The 19398-nt window shown below is 50.8% G+C and overlaps 3 protein-coding genes across 3 annotated transcripts; 2 read left to right on the top strand and 1 right to left on the bottom strand.

The window, feature by feature from the left end:
• The first annotated feature begins 165 nt into the window (after positions 1-165).
• Positions 166-1705, top strand: BDV17DRAFT_276938 (Mov34/MPN/PAD-1 family protein). Its single transcript, XM_073759387.1, has 2 exons — positions 166-401; positions 463-1705. Exons 1-2 carry the CDS (start codon positions 377-379, stop codon positions 1446-1448), a joined length of 1011 nt encoding a protein of 336 aa, XP_073610316.1. The 5' UTR covers positions 166-376; the 3' UTR covers positions 1449-1705.
• Positions 1706-5059: 3354 nt separating this feature from the next.
• On the bottom strand, positions 5060-8822 carry BDV17DRAFT_296318 (putative cell division control protein Cdc25; the record flags this gene model as incomplete). Its single annotated transcript, XM_073763267.1, has 3 exons — positions 5060-5394; positions 5467-5683; positions 5733-8822. 3 exons carry the CDS (start codon positions 8820-8822, stop codon positions 5060-5062), a joined length of 3642 nt encoding a protein of 1213 aa, XP_073610315.1.
• Positions 8823-9020: 198 nt separating this feature from the next.
• Positions 9021-10196, top strand: BDV17DRAFT_237837 (uncharacterized protein). The gene has a single exon (XM_073755892.1). The coding sequence runs from the start codon at positions 9166-9168 to the stop codon at positions 9880-9882; it is 717 nt and encodes a 238-aa protein (XP_073610314.1). The 5' UTR covers positions 9021-9165; the 3' UTR covers positions 9883-10196.
• Positions 10197-19398: the final 9202 nt, after the last annotated feature.

The following is a 19398-nucleotide window of genomic DNA, read 5'->3' as shown; positions in this document are numbered from 1 at the left end:
AGGAGTGGAGGCAAGGGCCAGAGGGCACAATATAGGAGGAGTATTGTTTCCTTCGGTGTTGAGGAGCTGAGCAAATCAAGATCTCCTGTTGATCGATCGCCGTTTCTCCAGCAACCGATGACTCAGCTCTGTCCCGCCCGCTTCTGCCGGTATTATCTCCACCGCCTTGGTGACTTCTCCGCAACTTGCTTCCTTCAATGCATCAAGTGTCAACCAGTTCAACACAATTTCATTGCGACTATCGCTGGACGAGCCTGCTGATTGATCATTCGATTAACCTTATAGCTTCACCAATTGCATAACCTGTTTGTTGGTTCTTTGCAAACGTCTGCCATTCATCTGCCTGGGGAGCTTACTTCCCCACCTCTCACACATCATGCAAGCTGCTCAGCTGTCCTGGGGTTAGTATACAGACTGCATCCCCGAAGGCTATAACATAAGCAATACCTGACTTTAGCTCAGAGCTAGAAAATGCCGTTACCCTCGTCGACCCCCAGCGAGATGCTCTATACCGATACGATGAGAAAACACACAGAGCCCTCAGCGACGCCCGTCCGTGGTCCAAAGATCCACACTATTTTAAATCAGTTCGCATATCCGCAGTCGCGCTACTGAAAATGGTCATGCATGCTCGCTCCGGAGGCTCCCTGGAAGTCATGGGTCTAATGCAAGGCTATATCCTCCCTCATACATTCGTCGTAACAGATGCCTTCCGTCTCCCCGTTGAAGGTACAGAAACTCGAGTCAATGCGCAAGACGAAGCGAATGAATACATGGTATCGTATCTCCAGGCATGCCGCGATGCAGGGAGGATGGAGAACGCGGTGGGGTGGTACCACAGTCATCCTGGCTACGGATGCTGGCTCTCGGGAATTGATGTCTCAACGCAAGATATGCAACAGCTCAGCGGGCCGTTTGTTGCTGTGGTCATTGATCCCGAGCGTACCATATCCGCAGGCAAGGTAGATATCGGCGCATTCAGGACATTCCCAAAGGATTACAAGCCGCCCAAGGAGGAGCAGGAAGAAGACGAGTATCAGACCGTCCCGCTCAACAAAGCAGAAGATTTCGGTGCCCATGCATCCCACTACTACTCCCTCGAGGTCTCCCTCTTCAAGAGCGCGCTCGACACAGAAATCCTCAACCTCCTCTGGAATAAATACTGGGTCGCCACCCTCAGCCAAAGCCCACTATTCACCACCCGCGATTACGGGAGCAAGCAGATGCTAGATCTCAGCCAGAAAACCCGCCGGGTAGCCCGGGGGATTGAAACCAACTCATCCCGTGGCGGAGCCCCTACACAGATCAAAGATCAACAACTGGAGCGGGCTGTTAAAGACGGCCAGCGAATTGTATCAGAAGAAGTAAAGGGACTGCTAGCCGCAGAAGTGAAAATGCAGCTCTTCCAAGATATTGGCGGGAACGGCAAGACGACGGCAGGCCCTTAGCATGAGTCAATGATCTAATCAAAAACTTAATGCAAACGATGACACGACCTAAAGCTTGACTCCGCCCTTCCTTGTAGTTACTGACGCCCACTGCTACTTGCGGTATTGGATCAAGACATACAGTAGATTCCCGATCAGAAGTATCCATGGGACAAGCCTGGGTTCTTGTTGCTAGTAGTTATGCTATCGGCCGAAACCGTAGGTGAGTAGCACATTGCCTGAGTTAATAGCAACTGAATATTGCAAGCAATAATAAAATGACTTACGCTAATCATGGATTTATCCATTACATAGAGCTATATGACCAACTTGCCGAAGGCAAAAAGGCAAGATGGCCGAGTGGTTAAGGCGCTAGTTTGTATGTGATCCCGTTCACCTTTTCTGCCGATCCCAGCCACTAACACCCCCCTCAGTAGGCATATGTTCGAAAGAACCGGGTAATTCCCGATGTCACTCACCACACTAGTTCGAAAGATCGTGGGTTCGAATCCCACTCTTGTCATCCATATTTTTATCAAATTTTTTTTTTTTGGAGAATCAATCAGTCAAACAGAAAAGTTGCTCTTGAAAAGAAACCCTGATGTGGACGGGACTATCATCGCAAGACAATAATATTATTATTTATTTATAATATATATGGGCGAGAGTGGTTTTAAGCATTAGATAGTAGATAGAATTCCTCAAAAGTCACCACCTGGTTTTCCGGCCAGCTGTCGTATGCAAGCAAAGTCGCCCCCGGCGTCGGCAAGCAGAGACCTCACGGCGTCTTCCGCACCTGCATTCAGTTTAGCTTTTCTGTCCCATCTCACTCACCTCCTTCAGGTTCTGGAATTGTCCTTTGACAGCAGCCTCGCCAACACCAAGCAGACCCTTTTCCAGCCGCGGAAGGTCCTCGCCTATACGCCCAGCAAGGTGTAGGGAGTTAACACCGGAAGGGAGAATTTGGACTAAGGAGAGTCATCAACCATCCGACGATGCATGAAAAACCTGCTGTGGAACTCGTCCAGGTTGAGAAAGAGGTGTTTCAGGGCAGTAGTAAGCGCTCGAAAGCTGAATGAGCTCGTTGGGGTGGTGACCGGGTCCCCTCCTCCCCGGTGCCGGAGATCATTATGCAGTGACTGATTCGAGTGTTTTGCGGTGGCGGCTGAGATATCTTGCAACATTGCGGAGCTGGAAATGATCGCTGCAGTCCCATCGTCCTTCTTCTGATCCACCATTGTCGAAGTGGACTCCCGCCTCGTACGTGAAGCTGCATAGACTGTTACAAGAATTATGTTTTTAAGGCCTTGCTCATTAAGGCAACTGGACGTGGTTCAAATATGCTTGAGACTCGGCAGAGAAGGTAACGCGGCCTGTTGCCGAGTCCCTATATAGCACTTATGGAGGTTAAGCGTTTCAACGCATGGAGAAACTTCAAGGAGAGCCCGGGCAGCATTGCAGTCAAGATCGAAACGTCTCTCAGCAGTGCGTAGCACCGAAAGATTTATAGTTCGCAGCGCCGGCAGTTGTGAGATTCCGGCGGCCGATAGGGTTGCAGAGTGAACAGCAATCAGAAATCTGGACCAAAGAAAAGGCTGCAATGTTCTAGCTTTGGTAGTGTCGCATCAAAAGAGTAATTAAGTCTTTGGCTGATAGTCGCTCGGGCTTTTGATTCTTAATGCAACGGCAACTTCGCGGGAGTGTCACGAGTCTCCTCTACCAGAATATACTACTGCCTCAATTCTGGCTGTGGCTGCTCAGAAACGGTAGCTCAGTAGCAAGTACCCATATCAACGTCAGGTGGAAGCAGAACCTCCTCATCCGGCGTCCGACCCCGTGTCCTCCGTTTCTTAACATCTTCCGACGGTCTCTCTCCTCCTTTTCCAAGGCCTCGCGAGAATCTTGGAGCAGATGCGGCAATATAGCAGTATATGAATCCTCTTCACGAACCCAGCCGGGTCTCGTCGCCGAGCGACTGTTCGCAAGAACGAAAGAAGCCGGCCGTCCTATGTATAAAGCTCTGAGCGCCACGAGTCGCCATACCCAAGCATAAATTCACGGTACAAAATAGGTTGAATGACGTTGCACAAGCGCTTGGAGACCAGACAAAGGGAGAGAAGCGGCTGTAGTCTTAAGGAGTACCAAGATGGCTGGTCGCGCTTCTGCTGAGAATAGCGAAAGTGGGCATCTGGCGGTTCTAATTTGTCCGTGTCGCGGCACTCAATGCCCAAATGAGCCAGTACCATATGTAGAATCTCAAGGGGGAGGTGGTCCAGTACCGGCGGCATCTTGCTGATGTTTGAGAAATGGTATTTGGGAAGAAACAGTAGAAGAAGCCAATGAAGAGATGGACCTCTGATGCCTTGTTGCCTGGATGCCTCAGCAATACAGCCATTGGTCTAGGAGGTTCGATGGTTTACTCTACCTAGGCTTTGAATCTACGCAATTTCTTGATGAATAAAGTATCAAGTGTAGGCAAAAATTCAACCCCAAATATACCAAACTTATACAAGGTAATGTATATAGAACAGCGAAGCGAACAAATTGCACAAAAAAGATGTCTTAAGCTTGAGCAAAGACAGCGCATGTAAGCACTAGGTATCTTGCGTCGTAACAATCATTATCAAGGCGTAAGGTAAAATGGACTGCGCGTCATGACAGTCGAAAGGAAAAAAGAGCAGGCAGCAGTGTACTGGCTGGAAAAGCCGGCAAGAGTTTTACAAGAAGAGAAGATAAATCAGACCACTGTGTACACCGCGTAACGTGGGACGTGAACATATCCAGGGGGAAGATAGGATGAGAGTAGGTAAGAAAATGGGGCCGTTGAGGCTGAGGTGAGGAGAAGAAGAGAGTTGAAGGAATGGTACCCCCGTGGGTGGCAAGGTCGTTGGGTATGTATGGTCGATAAGATGAGAATAAGGTGGAAGTAGGACATTGGTATCCCATCACATTCGAGCAGGGGCGCACGAATGGAGCTTCTCCGCCAGGCGAGCACGAAGAGCGAGATGCAAATGGTACACTGCGGAATGTAACCTCACACGATCAGAAGTGACAGCCCAAGCACGTGGCTAGACCGTTGATGTCACCCAATTTGGGGCAGAAACGGATTCGCCGGCGTCACGGCCTGCGATCTGCCCAGGTGGGGCCCCGACGGTGACTCGATGCCAACGGATTTTCGGAATCGATCGACACCATGCGATTGATGGAATGTACTCTAGAAGCCGCCCTATGCGCAGAGCTGCAGTGCTTCGACATGATGTAAACGCCCGGATCAGAGCGGGAAAGCCACTCGTGGCATCGGGTGCTGCTGGGTGATGTGATAGGCTGTCCGTATCGTCAAGTCATTCGGCTGTCCGATTTCGACGCCTTCTCGTCCAGTCAAAGTCGACGGAGTCGCCCCGTGTCACGCAAACCGAGTTTGGCGCCCTACAGGAATCCCGACTCAGAGAGAAGTCTACGGTGCAAAAAGAGGAATCGTCAGTCTTCAACTCAATCCAGAATCCTCCATGAATGGGTATTTGTGAAAGAGAAACAAAAGAAGTGTGGGTATCGCCAAGAAAATAGAACCAACATGACACTGGGTGCGATGACAAGGAATTGGGGGAAAGGCGGAAAGGCGGCAAGCAAGGGGGTTATCGGGATGACATGAGCAGGGTCCCAAAGGTCAGGGCACTCATATCTCTACCACCGGTGGCGTACCTCGCAATTTTCTCGTCTTCTCGTTCTCGTGGCTCCACTTCCAAGCTTCGATCGTACATGTCGTGCACGTCGCCAGCCCCCTGTAAGTTACTAAGAATATACTCTTGTAATTCGGTCACAGGGGTCAGGAGGTATGGCGAATTCTGGTATTGTTGGATGTCACGAATGACCTCCGCCGTTTTCGTGCGTTTGTTGAAATTGATCAACTCGGAGGGCGTAAGAGATGGAATACCGTCCTCAATGAACGTCAAATCTGTAAGGTACACACCTACATCAAAATGGTTAGCTTCAACTGACACCAAATCCCCTAATGTCTTCGTCAAGGTTTGAGGGTGCGTACCAAAGAAAGGAATGCAGGGCGGGTTGGCGAGATGAAGAGCTTCACGGTACTCGCCAAAGTTCTTCGTACTCGCCATGAGCCTGCGCATTTGTTCCAGAATGGCAGATGTACGTCCACTAACTTGAGCCCATGTCCGGGAGAGCCGATGAATGGGCGCCGTTCCAAGGGCTGAGATAATCGAAGTGAGCGTAGAGAAGTTGTTCAGAGCGCGGCATTTCTAGTAAACATCAGTGACAATATTCTTAAGAGGATGTGAGGATGCATACATCCGCAACGTTGACGAAATGTTTGATAACAACAACTCGCTTCTTGACGTCGCTCTGATTGAGAATCATCTCAGCGACCCAATTGGTAAGCTGGTTAGAGTGCAAGATAAGAGCCTTAACGTTAGCAGCAGGTTCTGGCTCCTCGGGTCCGACTTTCTTCTGCCAGGTCTTGTTCAGACACTCCGTAGGCCGGATTTTGGAGTATAGGCGGGATTCGATAATTGTGAGCTGGCGAGCAAACTCTGTAGAGTCGATGTCCAAAAACTTCAGTTTCTTCATGTTCTTGGGGATGATGGGAGTCGGGGCAGGGGTTGCTTGTGTGGGAACAAGTCGTTTGACGGTAGTATCCTGGCCTCGGAGACGCTGCTCAATGACTGCCAGAAGCTGAGTTGAGCCTGGGGTCTTAGTGGTCGCAATAGAATCTTTGGTGAATGAGTGTGCGCGCTCAAGAAGCTGCATGTGCGACTCATCATTTGGCTCCATCCAGTAGTTCTCGAACCAGGTCTTCAAGATGTTGACCACACGGAAGCGAATAGGCTTCTGTTTTCGGTCGACCCACATCTGCATCTCATCGGCATTTAAGCCAAATGGCGGCTGTATGTTGAACCGTTGCATGATCATCTCGAAGAGCTCCCCGGCCGTTGTAAAGGAACGATAAGTGAGGAGGAAGGTGCTGTTAAAAGACATATCGGGCTTGTCATGGCGAGTCAAGTGCTCTACTAGTCCGGCTAAGGTGCCGCACTTCAAAGCTAGGATATCATTCTTAGTGTCGTAGAACACTTCGCCTTCGTGGTCCATCTTCAAATACCAGGGTGTCTCTTCGGGCTCACGCGCAATGTCTCGAATAGGCTCCCTTGTAATTGCAGCCGGCGGAGCTTGCCCGAAAAATCTCTGGGCTTTATCCATGTTACGGCGCACCTTCTCCGGTGCTCCCTCAAGCGGGTGCGTTGATATGCCAACTTCGGTCGACCGCGACTCACTCCGACTGTGCAAGCCGCCTGTATAAACATCGTTCTCTCCACCGATGCGGCTCTCGCTACGGATGTTTGTTGTCTCAGGGACTTGTTCGAGGAGTAGAGAAAGAGAAAATCCGATTTGAGAGACGTAGTTTTCGAGTTGTCGGGAAACGCCCCGCACAGCATTCAAGCGATCATCAAGTGAGTCGCCGCGCAGTTCGGCCCATTCGTCACCAAGCGGCGCCGAAACGGCCTGACAGCTGAGAACAAAGTCTGCTATCGCATCATAAACACGTTGCTTCTGCGAGCTGAAGTCAACGAGCTGAGGATTTTGGAAGCTGGTTCCCAGAGGTCCCAAATTTATCGATTCGACAGCGGAAATCCACGGGCGGAACTGCTCAACCACCTTAACAGCCGCTGCGGCAATCAACTCGCCGATCTCCTCATGTTCTGCAACAGTAACAATCTTTCTCTTGTTGAGCGTCAATCGCTCCTCGACTCGGCGAATGGTTCCAACAAAGGACCTTCGAAGAACATCGATATGGTCCAGAACATTCGGCTCGAGAGGCACGGTCGGTTCGGGTCGCAAATCTGCATCCTGATCCAAGAACGAAGTCGGGCCAGAATCAGTAAGTGAAACACCGTTGTTCTGCCAAGAACCACCTGAGGAGCTACCCATCACGAATCCGGGAACAACTCGACGGATGTATTCGCCACGTTGTTGCCTCGCAACTTCGACATAACCATAGACACCCTGCATGACACCGTCGACTTCTTGGAGACACTTGTGAACGGCATCTACACCCGGCCAGTCGGCTGCAGCCATATGCGAGGAAAGGACCAACTTCGAGAACTTAGACATCATATCCCTAAAGTGTTGGTACAGAGGCTTATTGCTGGAAATTATGGAAGGGTTTCCAGAATGGTTATCCGTGGTGTCAGAGCCAGCCGCCAAAAGCATGCGAAGGTGGTCGGAGATATCCTCGGCCTTCCTCACGTACTCTGCACGATCGCCGCTTAGCAACGTTTGGCGGTAGATCTCCACCGCCTGAGACATATTGTCCACAAGTAATGGCCAGGTAATGGGTGTTGATGTATGGTCGTCAATGAAACGCTGGGAAACTGCGGACGAAACAGAAGGCCTGTGCATTGGCTCCGAGATTGATGTGTTGCTTTCCGCACCTGCAGAACCGTAGAGCTTGTGAGAGTCCCGTCCAAGGGGACTCTTTCCCTCCATCGATTTTGCAGACGGAGGCTGCAGAGAATCCATGGACGTGGCTGGAGATACACCGTCTATGAATGACTGGCGACGACGGGACATTGAGTCGTGAGAAGCAAGCATGAGAGACTCGCCCTCAGCCTCTGAGGCAGAGCCGTCGTAGTCATCTTCATCTCGCTCAAAGCCACGAGCCATCAACTCTGGCGGAGGTCGAGTCTGATCAGGCACAAAGAAGTTGTTGCGATCGTAAGGCCCATTGTCGTTGACCGATGGATTTTCGAAAGGGAGCTCCATGGTGCTGTAACCGGTAAGGGTGTTGAAATAGAAGAGACGACCATCTGGAGTTGCTTGAGGAATCCAGAAAGCCGCCTCTTCTTGTTGAGTGGGCGGATCCATTCCTTCGATTGGTAGAATAGGTTGCGAATCACGAGGATTACCAGCGGAGTCTACATCATCATCGTGCTCCTCAAAATCTTCACCAGCACCCGAGTCCGCGCTCAGGTCTCCATCATGATGAACATGCGATACGTGTTCTTCAACTTCTCGTAAATCGGTAATCACTGCGCAGTAATTACTGGGAAACCAGCCCCGGACGTTACCGTTGATAACACCATCCCACCAGCCGGTCTCGAGCTGGTTGAGCACCTGAATGATATCACCTCGTCGAAAACTCAAACTTGTGTGATCATCGGCGTCATAATCATACATGGCCCGCACAAAAAGTGCGGGCGCGGGCTCCGGACTAGGTGACTTCATGGGTGGTATATGTCTCTTCGGGGAGTGCTCGGGGACGACGTCTCTCTGGGAAAACGACAAACTGCCTCCACGGCTCCGGCTTCTCGGGGCGGCCAGATTGGTAGTCATCGGCTTCTCGGGGCACTCGAAAGCGGTTACGAAGGCCTTTGTCTTGTTCATGGATGCTGATCCCGGGTCAACAGCCAATGAATCGTGGACGCGAGTTGCGTACATCGGATGGCTGCAGCGACTAGCGAAATCGAGGTAGGATGGATGAAAGAATGTGGTTTAGGGCAATCGAGAACTGCTGCGTCCCTTGCGGCTAGGGGCTGGACGAGCTCAACGAAAGACGTTGCTCATGTCGAGGCAGGCAACCGACCGTGGTATTGATGGTTGAAGTGGTTGGAGCGGTTGAAGAGGGGAGGGGCGGTAACGGGGAGTTGGGGGTCGGAGGTGGGCTACCAAAAAGAGCGACGGGTGAAATGAGGCAAACTGGTCGAGAGCGTGATCAAAAGGTGGCAGGATGTCGCCTCGTCAGGGAGAAGGAGAGGAGGTTCAGAGAGGAGGTTCAGAGAGGAGGTTCAGAGAGGACGGCAGAGCGACGGGCAGAGATGGAAAGGGAGAGCCAGGACTCAGGGAGGGTTTTAGGGACCAGCGTTCAATGGGTGTCGATGGTGAGAGAGTGGACACTGGCACTGGGGGACTGGGACTGGGACTGGGACGAGGCACGGAACTGCCACTGAGTAGCCTGAGTGGGTGCCGCCCTGACAGTACCGGTACGGGGGTGTCGGTAATATTACACGGTCAGCTCCCACCTCCAGCCTGCACGCTTCTTTGGACTCTTCGGGCGCTGCTCTTCTTTCTTGGCTCTCAGTGGACCAGCTGCCACTCTTCCTCTACCAGTCCACTGGCGCTGAGCTGTCTCTTTGCCACCACCGCAGCTTCCTTTATCACTCCTATCCTAATGATCTCGATACCACAGCTCTGGGTTCCCTCGTACCTTGCCGGGTGCGCATTTCCGAGCATGCATGGGCCAGCACTTACGTACTCTCGGCCTCCGATTGAACAGTGCTTCCCAGCCCCAGCACGAGCCCTACCCACACAGAGTTTCAGATTCGAGATCGAAGGGACCCGTCTTACCCACGGAGAGTATACAACAATGATACCTGCCTGTGTATTTGGTGCTATCGATTCCTACGGCAGTTGTTGTCGGCGGAAATGGCTCATGCGAGGATCTTAGCCGTTGCAAGCTAAAAGGCCTTGTCAACGGTCGAGAATTTCCAACCGTACGGTTAGTGACATGATAGTCGCTGACCAGCAACTAGAGCCTTTCTACTGCGGTGCTATTCAATGAAATTGATTAACCGGGCCCGCTCTTATTCGCTGCGCCAGAATCCGCGGCATATCATGACACAGGTTCTCCGCACCTTTCAAAGGTTCCTGGAGACATTGTCTGACTCAGCGAGTCTCGACTGTCCAGTGTCTCCTGCTCCGTTTTCCAAGACCGTCCTTTCTACCGGTACCGAGCGTTGCTTGATGCCTTTTCGATGCAAGAACGCTGATCCTGATCCTGATCCGTTCGGCCGCTGCGCATCCTCCGCTGCCTTGAAAGGGTAGTTAATTGTTTCCCCAAACCTGAGACCTGGATAGCGATCCTGCTTGCCGATCCTGTTGTACGAAGCATCTCCATGGGAAAGGTCCCAGTGGGGGCACCAACCGTGACCCTACATACACTGAGTCGGACGATGCTGCGGCAAGAAATATCCCGCTCTGTCAATGTTACTCATGCTACGTCAATTACAAGTGTGATGCGACAAAGCCACCGATTACTCTAGATTATAGGCCAAAGATAAAAGTAGATCGCTCACATGCGGCAAACGGAGGGATCCGTTAGGCTGAAGCCTTCAGCCATCGCCGCGGGACCTGCGAGTGTCAGTGTCAAGCTGTACGTCCGTGTGCTTGACGCCAACACGCAAGTCATCGAGCTCCCAACTTTCCTTCGAGTACTTCGACTTCGAAATGGTGCAAGGTGCAAGGTCTCCCCTGTTTTTGAGGCTCTGACAAAGCCGCAACTTGCCAGGTCAGGCGACACCATGTACTCCGCATACCCGGGCTTTCAGAGCATTGACGTCCAAGCACCTCACCAGGAGCGTTATCCTTGCCTCGACGATAATCTCGCCAATATGCTACCAGCTTCTGGAAACCATGCCATCATTTCTCCCCGCCATCGCCAATGGCGGTTGAGAAATAATCGAGACCGATGAGACGTTGGGTTTCCACCTGCACTATTTCCAAGCATCCGACACTTCATCCACCAACCAGCGACAAATCCTCCAGCCTAGAATCCTTGTCGGTGCATACAATTGGTACTCTAGGTCCAACCCTAAATTTACCCGGCATTTAGTCTCACAGTCAGTTCCGCGCTTTACGGCTCCTCGGCACCGGAGTCGATCAGGAACAGGGGCTCAGACTATCTTGGTCTCCGGAGATGTGTCCGCCAACCTTAATCAGGGTTCAGGCTCGGGCCTTCTATCCTCTGTGGACGAACCAAGCCCGTTGCATTCTTGGTTGAGGCAGACTTCCTGTGAAACAGAAAACCGAGTACTTGCTTCTTGGGCGGCTGTCACATCTGCTGCGCCGAAGCAGTCGATACCTCATACGCCATCAGCATGCATGAAAGGTATGCATCGATTTTGTCCAGAGTGGCGAAGAGAATCTGCCTTCGCAGCACAGATCGATTGGTAGCGGCGCCAGGATAAGCCCTAAGCACAGTGTCCTACAGAGTACTCTGGGTTTATCTGGAGACTTCGATCCACAACGCCACAGCAATGAATCTGCCTTCTACCTGTCAAGGCCTCTCGCTTGAGTTAGCCTGGCCGAATGATGTCTTGAGCATATTCGACGAGCGTTCTCGCTTAGCTAACAAGACCATTCATCAGGTTCCAGCTTGTTGTTCCTGGTTTCTTCATAACCTTCGCAGAAATCTGCCGTCGCGTCCCATCTTGCCAATCTAGCAGCGGCATCGGGGGCCTGCCTAAAGCTCTCAGGATAAGCGGCCGCCAGCGCGATGTATACACACTTCCTGAGGATCAATGAGAAGGACTCAGAGAGCTAAGAGAATGTCTTGCTTGATTCCCTTTCGACCTTCAATGGCAGATGAATATTGACCTCCTTCATGTGACTGTCGATTTGTACTTTCAGGCATCTAGTGCTGACTTTGGATTAGGTCCTGTCAACTGAGCTTCGCCAGATATCAGCTAAACATCTGTCCGGCTATTGAACCCTCGCGTCGCAAGCCCGCAATTAATCCGGCATAATCGTCTGAAGCCTTGAACACAAAGCATATTCACAGGAAGCGAACGCATTTTCATTTGAAATCAACTCATATGTCTCGCCTACGCTCGATCTTACTCTCGGTTCCCTTCAACGAGTGCTCCCGAGCTATATCAACAATCTCAGGCATCCCCAGCAGACCTTGGCCTACATCTCGAATCCAGGCTTGTTTCCAATTGTCCAAGTCAAATCCTTGTCAAGCCTGAGAGACGCAACTTTGACCTCGGTGCTTTGAACAAGTCATGGACTGACCCCAGATTCTTCCTTTTACATCGGTTTTATGCAACGACACTTTGGTCAGGCGATTTTTCAATGGCTAGCTGTACTCTTCCCGGTTCACAGCTGCTCTTGTTCCACCCCCCTTAATACCTGTTAGGGCAGTGCCAGGCAGAAGGAGCAGAAGCGGCGCGCCCGTCACTGAGCTCGACTAAGGCAGTGCTGGTTGCGAGTTCTTCCAATTTACTGAGACCCTTCCCTGGCCCCCGGCCTTGCTTTGCACGTCATATTTAATATGCATCAGGACTCAACTCGTACATAGGGTGGTCACCTCTCTATTCCAATCAGTAGCCAGGAGCCTCCTCGTCTTCATCATTTGCGCTTCTGTACAGACTCGGGGCTGCGTTGGATTGATGTAGCTACATCCTAAACATCCAAAGAGAGGAGGCTTGAGCTGCACGGACACGGGGAAGGCATTCACGAAAACTGAGAATAGATGACCAGTTCGATACGTAGCGTCCGTCCAACGTGACCTACCCAACCATCCATATAGCTTTGACTCCCACTGTTGGTCACTCCAATAATGAACAAAAACCACTTACTGATATGCTACTGCCCCATACTCTGTGTACCAAAAATTTGAAATCCAGCATACATTCACACTACATATCAAGAAGCCCGATCTCACCCCATCACCTTCATGACCAGAACAATAATGATAGTGTATGTCAAGATCAAGACCAAGGCACCCACCTCAGCCTGTGTCTGCATCTGCATCCCCCACCCCCAACCGAGCCCCGTAGGGAAGAGTCAGGTAAGTCGGACCTATAGATACCTCCCCCACTCCGTACGTACTACGTAGACTACCCAGTTCCTTGCTCGGTGTACTCATGCATAGATACCGAGTTGGACGGTCTGACTGTTTTCCATTATTGCCCAGGAATGCCTGGCGATAAGAGGTCCTGCTGTTGATATGTAGGTATCTAGCTAGTAACCTTGTTTACATGCTACACATGCTGGTCCGCTGGTGTACTATATACACGGTATGTCTGGTATGAATTATTCTTTGCGTTGGCTATTGGATTCGACATTCTGTGCTCGGTGCTTGTCTTTTACAAAATTGTAAATGTGCTTCTCGCACTTTGCGTGGTGGGTTGTGGGCGTGGGGTGGACTGCCTGAAGCCTCTGATGCTGCAATATGTGGATACGTATATATCCTTCTAATCTGGACGTCGAACGCCATTAGGGCGCAAGCCCAGCGAAACGGGAAAACAACTACTATCGCTGACCTAGAGAGAAGATAGAGGTGATAAGCTACTGTTATTACTGTCATAACCGTCTATCTACCTATCACACCCCTCAACCCCTCTATCAAAGCGGCGACGCCCACCTTATCGGAATCGGTGTCCTTCGCCGTTGCGACGAGGATGACTACAAGCATCAAGCGCCAATGCAGCGCTGCAATACATCGAGATTTTGCGCCGGCCTGAAGTGTTGTTTATTGTTATCGAGAGTTGGCTTGAAATAGTTATGAACTGATAGTAGCGTCGTACTGGCTCCGGGTTGCTGCTTTTACCTTTATCGGGCCTCTGGACTCTGAGTCAGACAATAGCAAGCACATCCCTACTATCAGCGCAAAGTCGCAAACTCAAAGTGCTTACAATACGATACAGCATTGCGCATGAAAGGCCAGAGGGCACCGAACAAAGAGCCAAAGAGATAGGAGCGCAGTGATCAGAGTACTCCAACACTGAATCCTCGTGGTCATTGGTGATATTATCATCATTCATGCAGAAAATCGCCGCTCAACCCGAAGTGATCAACTGATCTGCTCTGACAATCAGGGGCTGGCTGTCTTGGAGCAGGCACACTCGATGCATCACAACTTGATTTTAAGCATTTGTGACTTCATTCTCAGACCTTAGGTTAGTCTCTTTGATGAATTCATTCATCTTCATGATTCATCATCATCGTCGACAAAGTCAAACCCAAACGACCGGGCAACGCCAACACCAACGCGGGCGGCAGTCCAGTGGACCAGCAGGGCCCCTCCCCCTTTTCAGTTCTTGAAGCTGACTTGCCGTCGAGGATAAAGTTCGCCAACGGCCCCCCTTTCCACGATGCCGGGAGAAAGCCGTTGGCTAAGAAGTTAAGGGTAAACGCCGGTGGTTACAGAAGACTTCGAGAATCCTTCTGAAAGGTTCGGTGGTCCAATCATCCATGGTGCTCAAATTTTGGTGCCTGCTGAACCAGCGAGCTGGGATTTTGGTGGTGTTGGCCGTTCTGACTTTGCACCCCTTTTCGATGCGGTCGCCGGGCGCTGGAGGGTTATACTTCGGAAATAACGGCCGTTGACTACTGTTTTTAGACTGACTCGAGAGTTCCGAGAACCCAGATGACTTGCGTGCTCGACCTTTGTGTCCATTATTATTGGACATGTTTTGGTAGGAGTCGCCGATTGTCTTATCCTTGGAAACCTGATGCAGAGGCCCATCATCGCCCTGTTCATGCGGGAACGAACCATGGAACAAACGTTTCTTGTTAGATGGTGCTGCTTGGTTTCCATGGTTCTCCTTGATCTCAGACCGCAGATGAAACCTTTGTACAACTACAGAGTTCAAGTGCTCCGTCAACTCCCACAACTCCGTAGAACGCAGGTCGAGTTCAACCTAAGCGCGTCGCGACGCGTCTCTACGCGCAGAATTTTGTCAGATTCAATCCAGGCCTCTAGCGAGGCCCACGCACAAAGCCGGGAAGAAAAGTCCACATCGGCTTTTTCGGTGTCCGTCAACCAGCCCTAAATATGGGACTCAGAACACTAACTTGCGGCCATGCGCAATCTTTGGAAATAGCCATGCCAGTTCAGTTCAAGATTGGAGCAGATTTGTTGGTCGAGTAGTCCGTAGGCTTTCTTCAGTTTGGCAATCACAATCACATCGAGAACTTTATGTCGCCTGAATTGATGTTGACCATAGTTGATACAGATCTAGCCCGAAGAAGCCCGTTGCTTCTTTGGAAGGCATTCGACTACTGCTCACATGTCGCGGGAAAACTCGGGTCAGGTCTCAGTCCGAGGTTTGTCCACCTCGCTTTGCTGATAGTCGTTGTACAGTTGTATACCACATCCCGTGCTATCAGACGGAGTATCGGTGACAGTTGGACAGTTCGGTCTGGATCAAAACGACCTCCACCCTTCGAGTTAGAGGCGGTCAGGAAGTCAACTCCAACTGAGACTCAGTCCGATCCTTTGAATGCTCTGCCCTAGCATTGTTGACAAGGCCTCACCGACTCTACTCACAGTTGACTCCAAGGTGCTCTTGCCGACTTCGAGAAATTCCAAACGCTCGGCGCTCTCCACTTTGGACTGGTCGTGACAGTGGGGACGAAAGGCGCGTCGCGGTTACCTGATTCCTTACCGCCTCTGTGGAAATAACTGCGGATGGCTTCATCCGCGACAAAGTTCAGAAAGGGGAGCCAAGACGGTTTATTTCGACTTGAAAATGCCGTTGTTCACTAGTGTTGAGCTGGGCTCGGGGAAGATGTTCCTGACCCTGCAACGGCATCTGGTGGAGACCAAGTTTTAAGACAAAAGAACGAATTGATCCCACGAATCATCCACATTATCCAGACCACTGGAGTTCAAGAGCTTGGAATGATCGACTTGGGAGGTGATCGATACATCGGTCAAACGCAAGGAGCACAACGGATCAATGCAGAAGGCGGATGTGGGAGGGAGATATGAAGTTCCCATCCCTGCTCGGGTTATTGAGGCTTTGATGAACTCCCTCAAGCAAGACATCGTCGCTTGCGAGACCCGTCGAATCACGTAAAGGTCACCGTAACACAACCGCAAAGGAACTGGAAACGATCGATCATGGATAAGCGAACGTACTTTTGTCGTTTATCGCAAGGACGGGGATTTTCGCACTATTGTCCGCTTCTTCACCCCGTGCGCCGATCTATCGGGCTGATACATGGCCTGCAAAACGATTTCAATAGTAATGGTTCTTGCAACGATAGCGTCTTTCTTTGTCGTCAATAATATAAGAGCAAGACAATCTTTGCGACATCCAGAGAGAACTGTGTCTTTACGTCCTTTTCTAGGGCTCTACGAAGTGCCATATTCATTGTATGGACGAAGTGGCTGGGCCGGACCGCTGCATGGTCGGCAAGTGGATCGACAAACAAGATCCCAATCATGGTTAAATCTTGGATCCAAAATTGAAAAGGCTGGACCTGTGAGGTCGAGAGTCGAGACTTGAACTAACAAGCTCTCAAAGCTGCCAAATCCTTAGTCTCTTTTTACCGCTCGCGTTCAGCGCAGCAGATCAAAGCGGTCAAGATGATGCAAAGTACCTAAGTTCTAATCCTGCATATAAAGAGTGGATATAGGATTGACACCTTGCAGGCCAATGGGGCCAGAACTTGAGGTATCCTGGTTTTACTGATCTGTGCAAGCAGTTCCTGGGTTGGGTTCAGGGATCATTGAGTCTTGTGGCAGACTGGATGTACGGATTCCAGCATTGGTCAACAAGATAGACAAGCAATTAGTCACAATATGCGCAGTTGTGCAGTCTTCCAGAGAGAACTGGCAAAGTTATGATATGCGTTTCCGGAGTAACCCCTCGCTGATCGGAGCGGGTGGATTCGATGCCATATTGAAGGTGGGCCCACCCCACCTCGGTAGATTAGACTACCTATGGAGTCAGAGGTCTGTTGCTGTTTGCAACTGCAAGTCTTTCAAGGATGATTCAATCATCAACGGCCATATCATTCAAAGAGGGGTGATGTGAGGTCAACTGATTGAAGGCGGGGTGAGAGAAAGTCGACAATAGTCAGATGACCTGACTGCTTGACTCTTGTCTCCCGGAAGGAAGGCGCGTCTCCGAGTTGAGGCTGGGCTGGTGGCCGTGTCACGGTCTCAGACAGCCACCTTGTGCCTGTGCCACACTCACCGGGACTTTTCGGCGCACTAACCCGTCCTAGCGGCCTACAGGGATCAAAAAAAAAAAACACCCACTTGACTCGACGCGACAGTCGAGAGAGAAGAGGTGAGACCTCAGACTCAAGAGACAAGAGGCTTTGGGCGCACAACCTGCAGTGGCTCGAATTTTCACGCGTATACAAGGATCTGACCCGACAAATGCAGGTTATTTTTACGTGCCCAATCGACACTAGACGGCATACTCCGTCAAATACTGCAGAGTGGCGTCACAATACTCTGGAGACCTGAAGGGTGCAGCACTGCAGAATGATAATAGTAAGAGTATGCAGATACGGTCGTAGGAGTGAGGTGGTTCGTGTCTTGTCGTGGCCATCGCTGTGCGTCCTGGGTCCTGATCGGGAATTGGGGGCGCTAAGGTTTTCATCCATCATTCGCCCTGCGAGCGGCAAGCCAACAAAGTGATGTCCCTTGTATCGGTCAGCCACGATCTTGAGCGTGGGATTCGAGGGATCATATCTCCAGGACGTTTGGTTCTGCCCCTTTTCGCTCCCTTTACCGTGGCGGACAGAGACCGGAGTATTCTCTCTTTATGCGGAGCAAAGCACAGTCAGTCGGCGCGTTGGATAAAAAGATCCTGTTTCAACAAATGTATTGTTAGAAGCAGAGCTAGAGGTTCTCATATGAAGCGATCTGCTCTGGAAGCGAGTCTGGAACAACGGTTGAGCTCAAGAGAGTGACGAGGCTAAAAGTTGGTACGGCCCACCCTCTCGGGTTCGAGGTGGTCATCAGTGCAGTAGCCTCGGATCCAGTAGTCGACAAAAGGACAAACTCCACCAGACTCCAGAGTCGTCGCAGAGTTGACGGGAGTGCCATTATGGGAGGGGTCGTCCGTCAGGAGGGGTTCGGAGGGGTCGCGCAGCCCAGAACTTCTGGTCAAACCTCAGACAGCCTCGCAAAGTGTGGTGGGAGGGGAACCGAAGGAGGGGTCAGCAGTAGCATTCTGGCTGTGCCCCCCTTTCCTGACATCCTCAGACCAGGAACCCAAGGAGGAAAGGGGTTGAGAAATGAAGATCGATAATCAGGAATGATGCAGCCTGCAGGTGCTGGAAAGGAAATGGGAAGGGTAAATATCGAGAATGAGACATCATAGGTTCGTGGGAGGTGAAGAGAAAAAGAATCCGCGGGTGGAAATGAAAGGAGCAATTACACGAATCATGATGGATGGTCATCTCCGGCATCCTTGTTGGAGGGGCAAAGGGGCCTGAGTCTGACGAGGGGCGAGATGAAAGGGCTGTGAGCTTGTGTTATCCCTTCTCAGTGTTAAGACTGCTTCTACTTCTAGTCTTCTACAGTAGTACTCGAGTACATAGTCCACTACTCTGTAGACTGCCTCTAGTTCTTCTCTTGTAATTGTTCTTCAGGATCTAAATCGTGATGGATTAACGCTGTCATCATCATGTGGCCGGCCCCGCATCCGTACCAACAACCAGGTTTTCGCGTCGCTGTGTCGTCAGATCAATTCAGTGGACGAGATGCCATTTGCGGCTAGTTTCTATTAACTAATATATAGAGCAATCAAGTCGCAAAGTGTGGTGTGATCCAGTCCTGGGTCTCGACAGGGATAGATAAGATTTCCTATGGAGACGCCGGATGCTTTGGAAAGTGGGTTCTTATTTCTATCAAACTCAACAGGTAACGGCCCTAACCTTGAAGATTCATGTCTCTAGGCCCAAAAGAGGAAGAAGCCACAGATCGCGATCCTCCAAATTTATTGATTGTGTTGACTCTGGAAACCCAATAAGCATGTGCTGGTCTTGAGGTTTGATGGATATTACTGTCAAGGGGCAAGGATGTTTCCAAAAAGTAGGCTGCTTTTTGTTGGCTTTCCTGAATCTACTCAGAGTATGCAGTTGAAACTCGTTGGCATTCTATCGACTATAGAACTCGGCTAGCATAGACAGGTCCCTGAATAACTCACAAAGAGACGTGACTGATGCGGCGCGCCTCAAATTCTATTTGAGAAAAAGCCAGCCTACCACATCGGCCACATGCTTTCTGCCCAGCAACTCGAGACTGAAATTTGATATGTTCATCGGCTGAACCGGGTTGATGGGATAAGGTGGGCTTCAGTGGGCTGCGCTGCTGCTTTGTTTTGTTGTCGGTCGGTATTTAATTCGTAATTTGAGACGAGGCCCGGACAGCTGAGGACACGCGACTAGCCCGCTTGTGCCTAGCGTGGTCACGCTGTTAGTCAGAAATGAC

This window comes from Aspergillus undulatus (genome assembly GCF_047715775.1).
Source record: "Aspergillus undulatus strain CBS 261.88 unplaced genomic scaffold BDV17scaffold_89, whole genome shotgun sequence".
NCBI lineage: Eukaryota > Fungi > Ascomycota > Eurotiomycetes > Eurotiales > Aspergillaceae > Aspergillus > Aspergillus undulatus.
Note: the sequence above shows the minus strand (reverse complement) of the source record. Positions and strands in the feature narration are given on the sequence as shown.

What these genes read in the sequence shown, in the direction of transcription:
- BDV17DRAFT_276938 (XM_073759387.1), top strand. Translation starts at nt 377, where the DNA reads ATGCAAGCTGCTCAGCTGTCCTGGG. An exon ending in AGCTGCTCAGCTGTCCTGGG is followed by an intron (nt 402 to 462) that starts GTTAGTATACAG and finishes ACTTTAGCTCAG; the next exon opens with AGCTAGAAAATGCCGTTACC.
- BDV17DRAFT_237837 (XM_073755892.1), top strand. Translation starts at nt 9,166, where the DNA reads ATGTCGCCTCGTCAGGGAGAAGGAGAGGAGGTTCAGAGAGGAGGTTCA.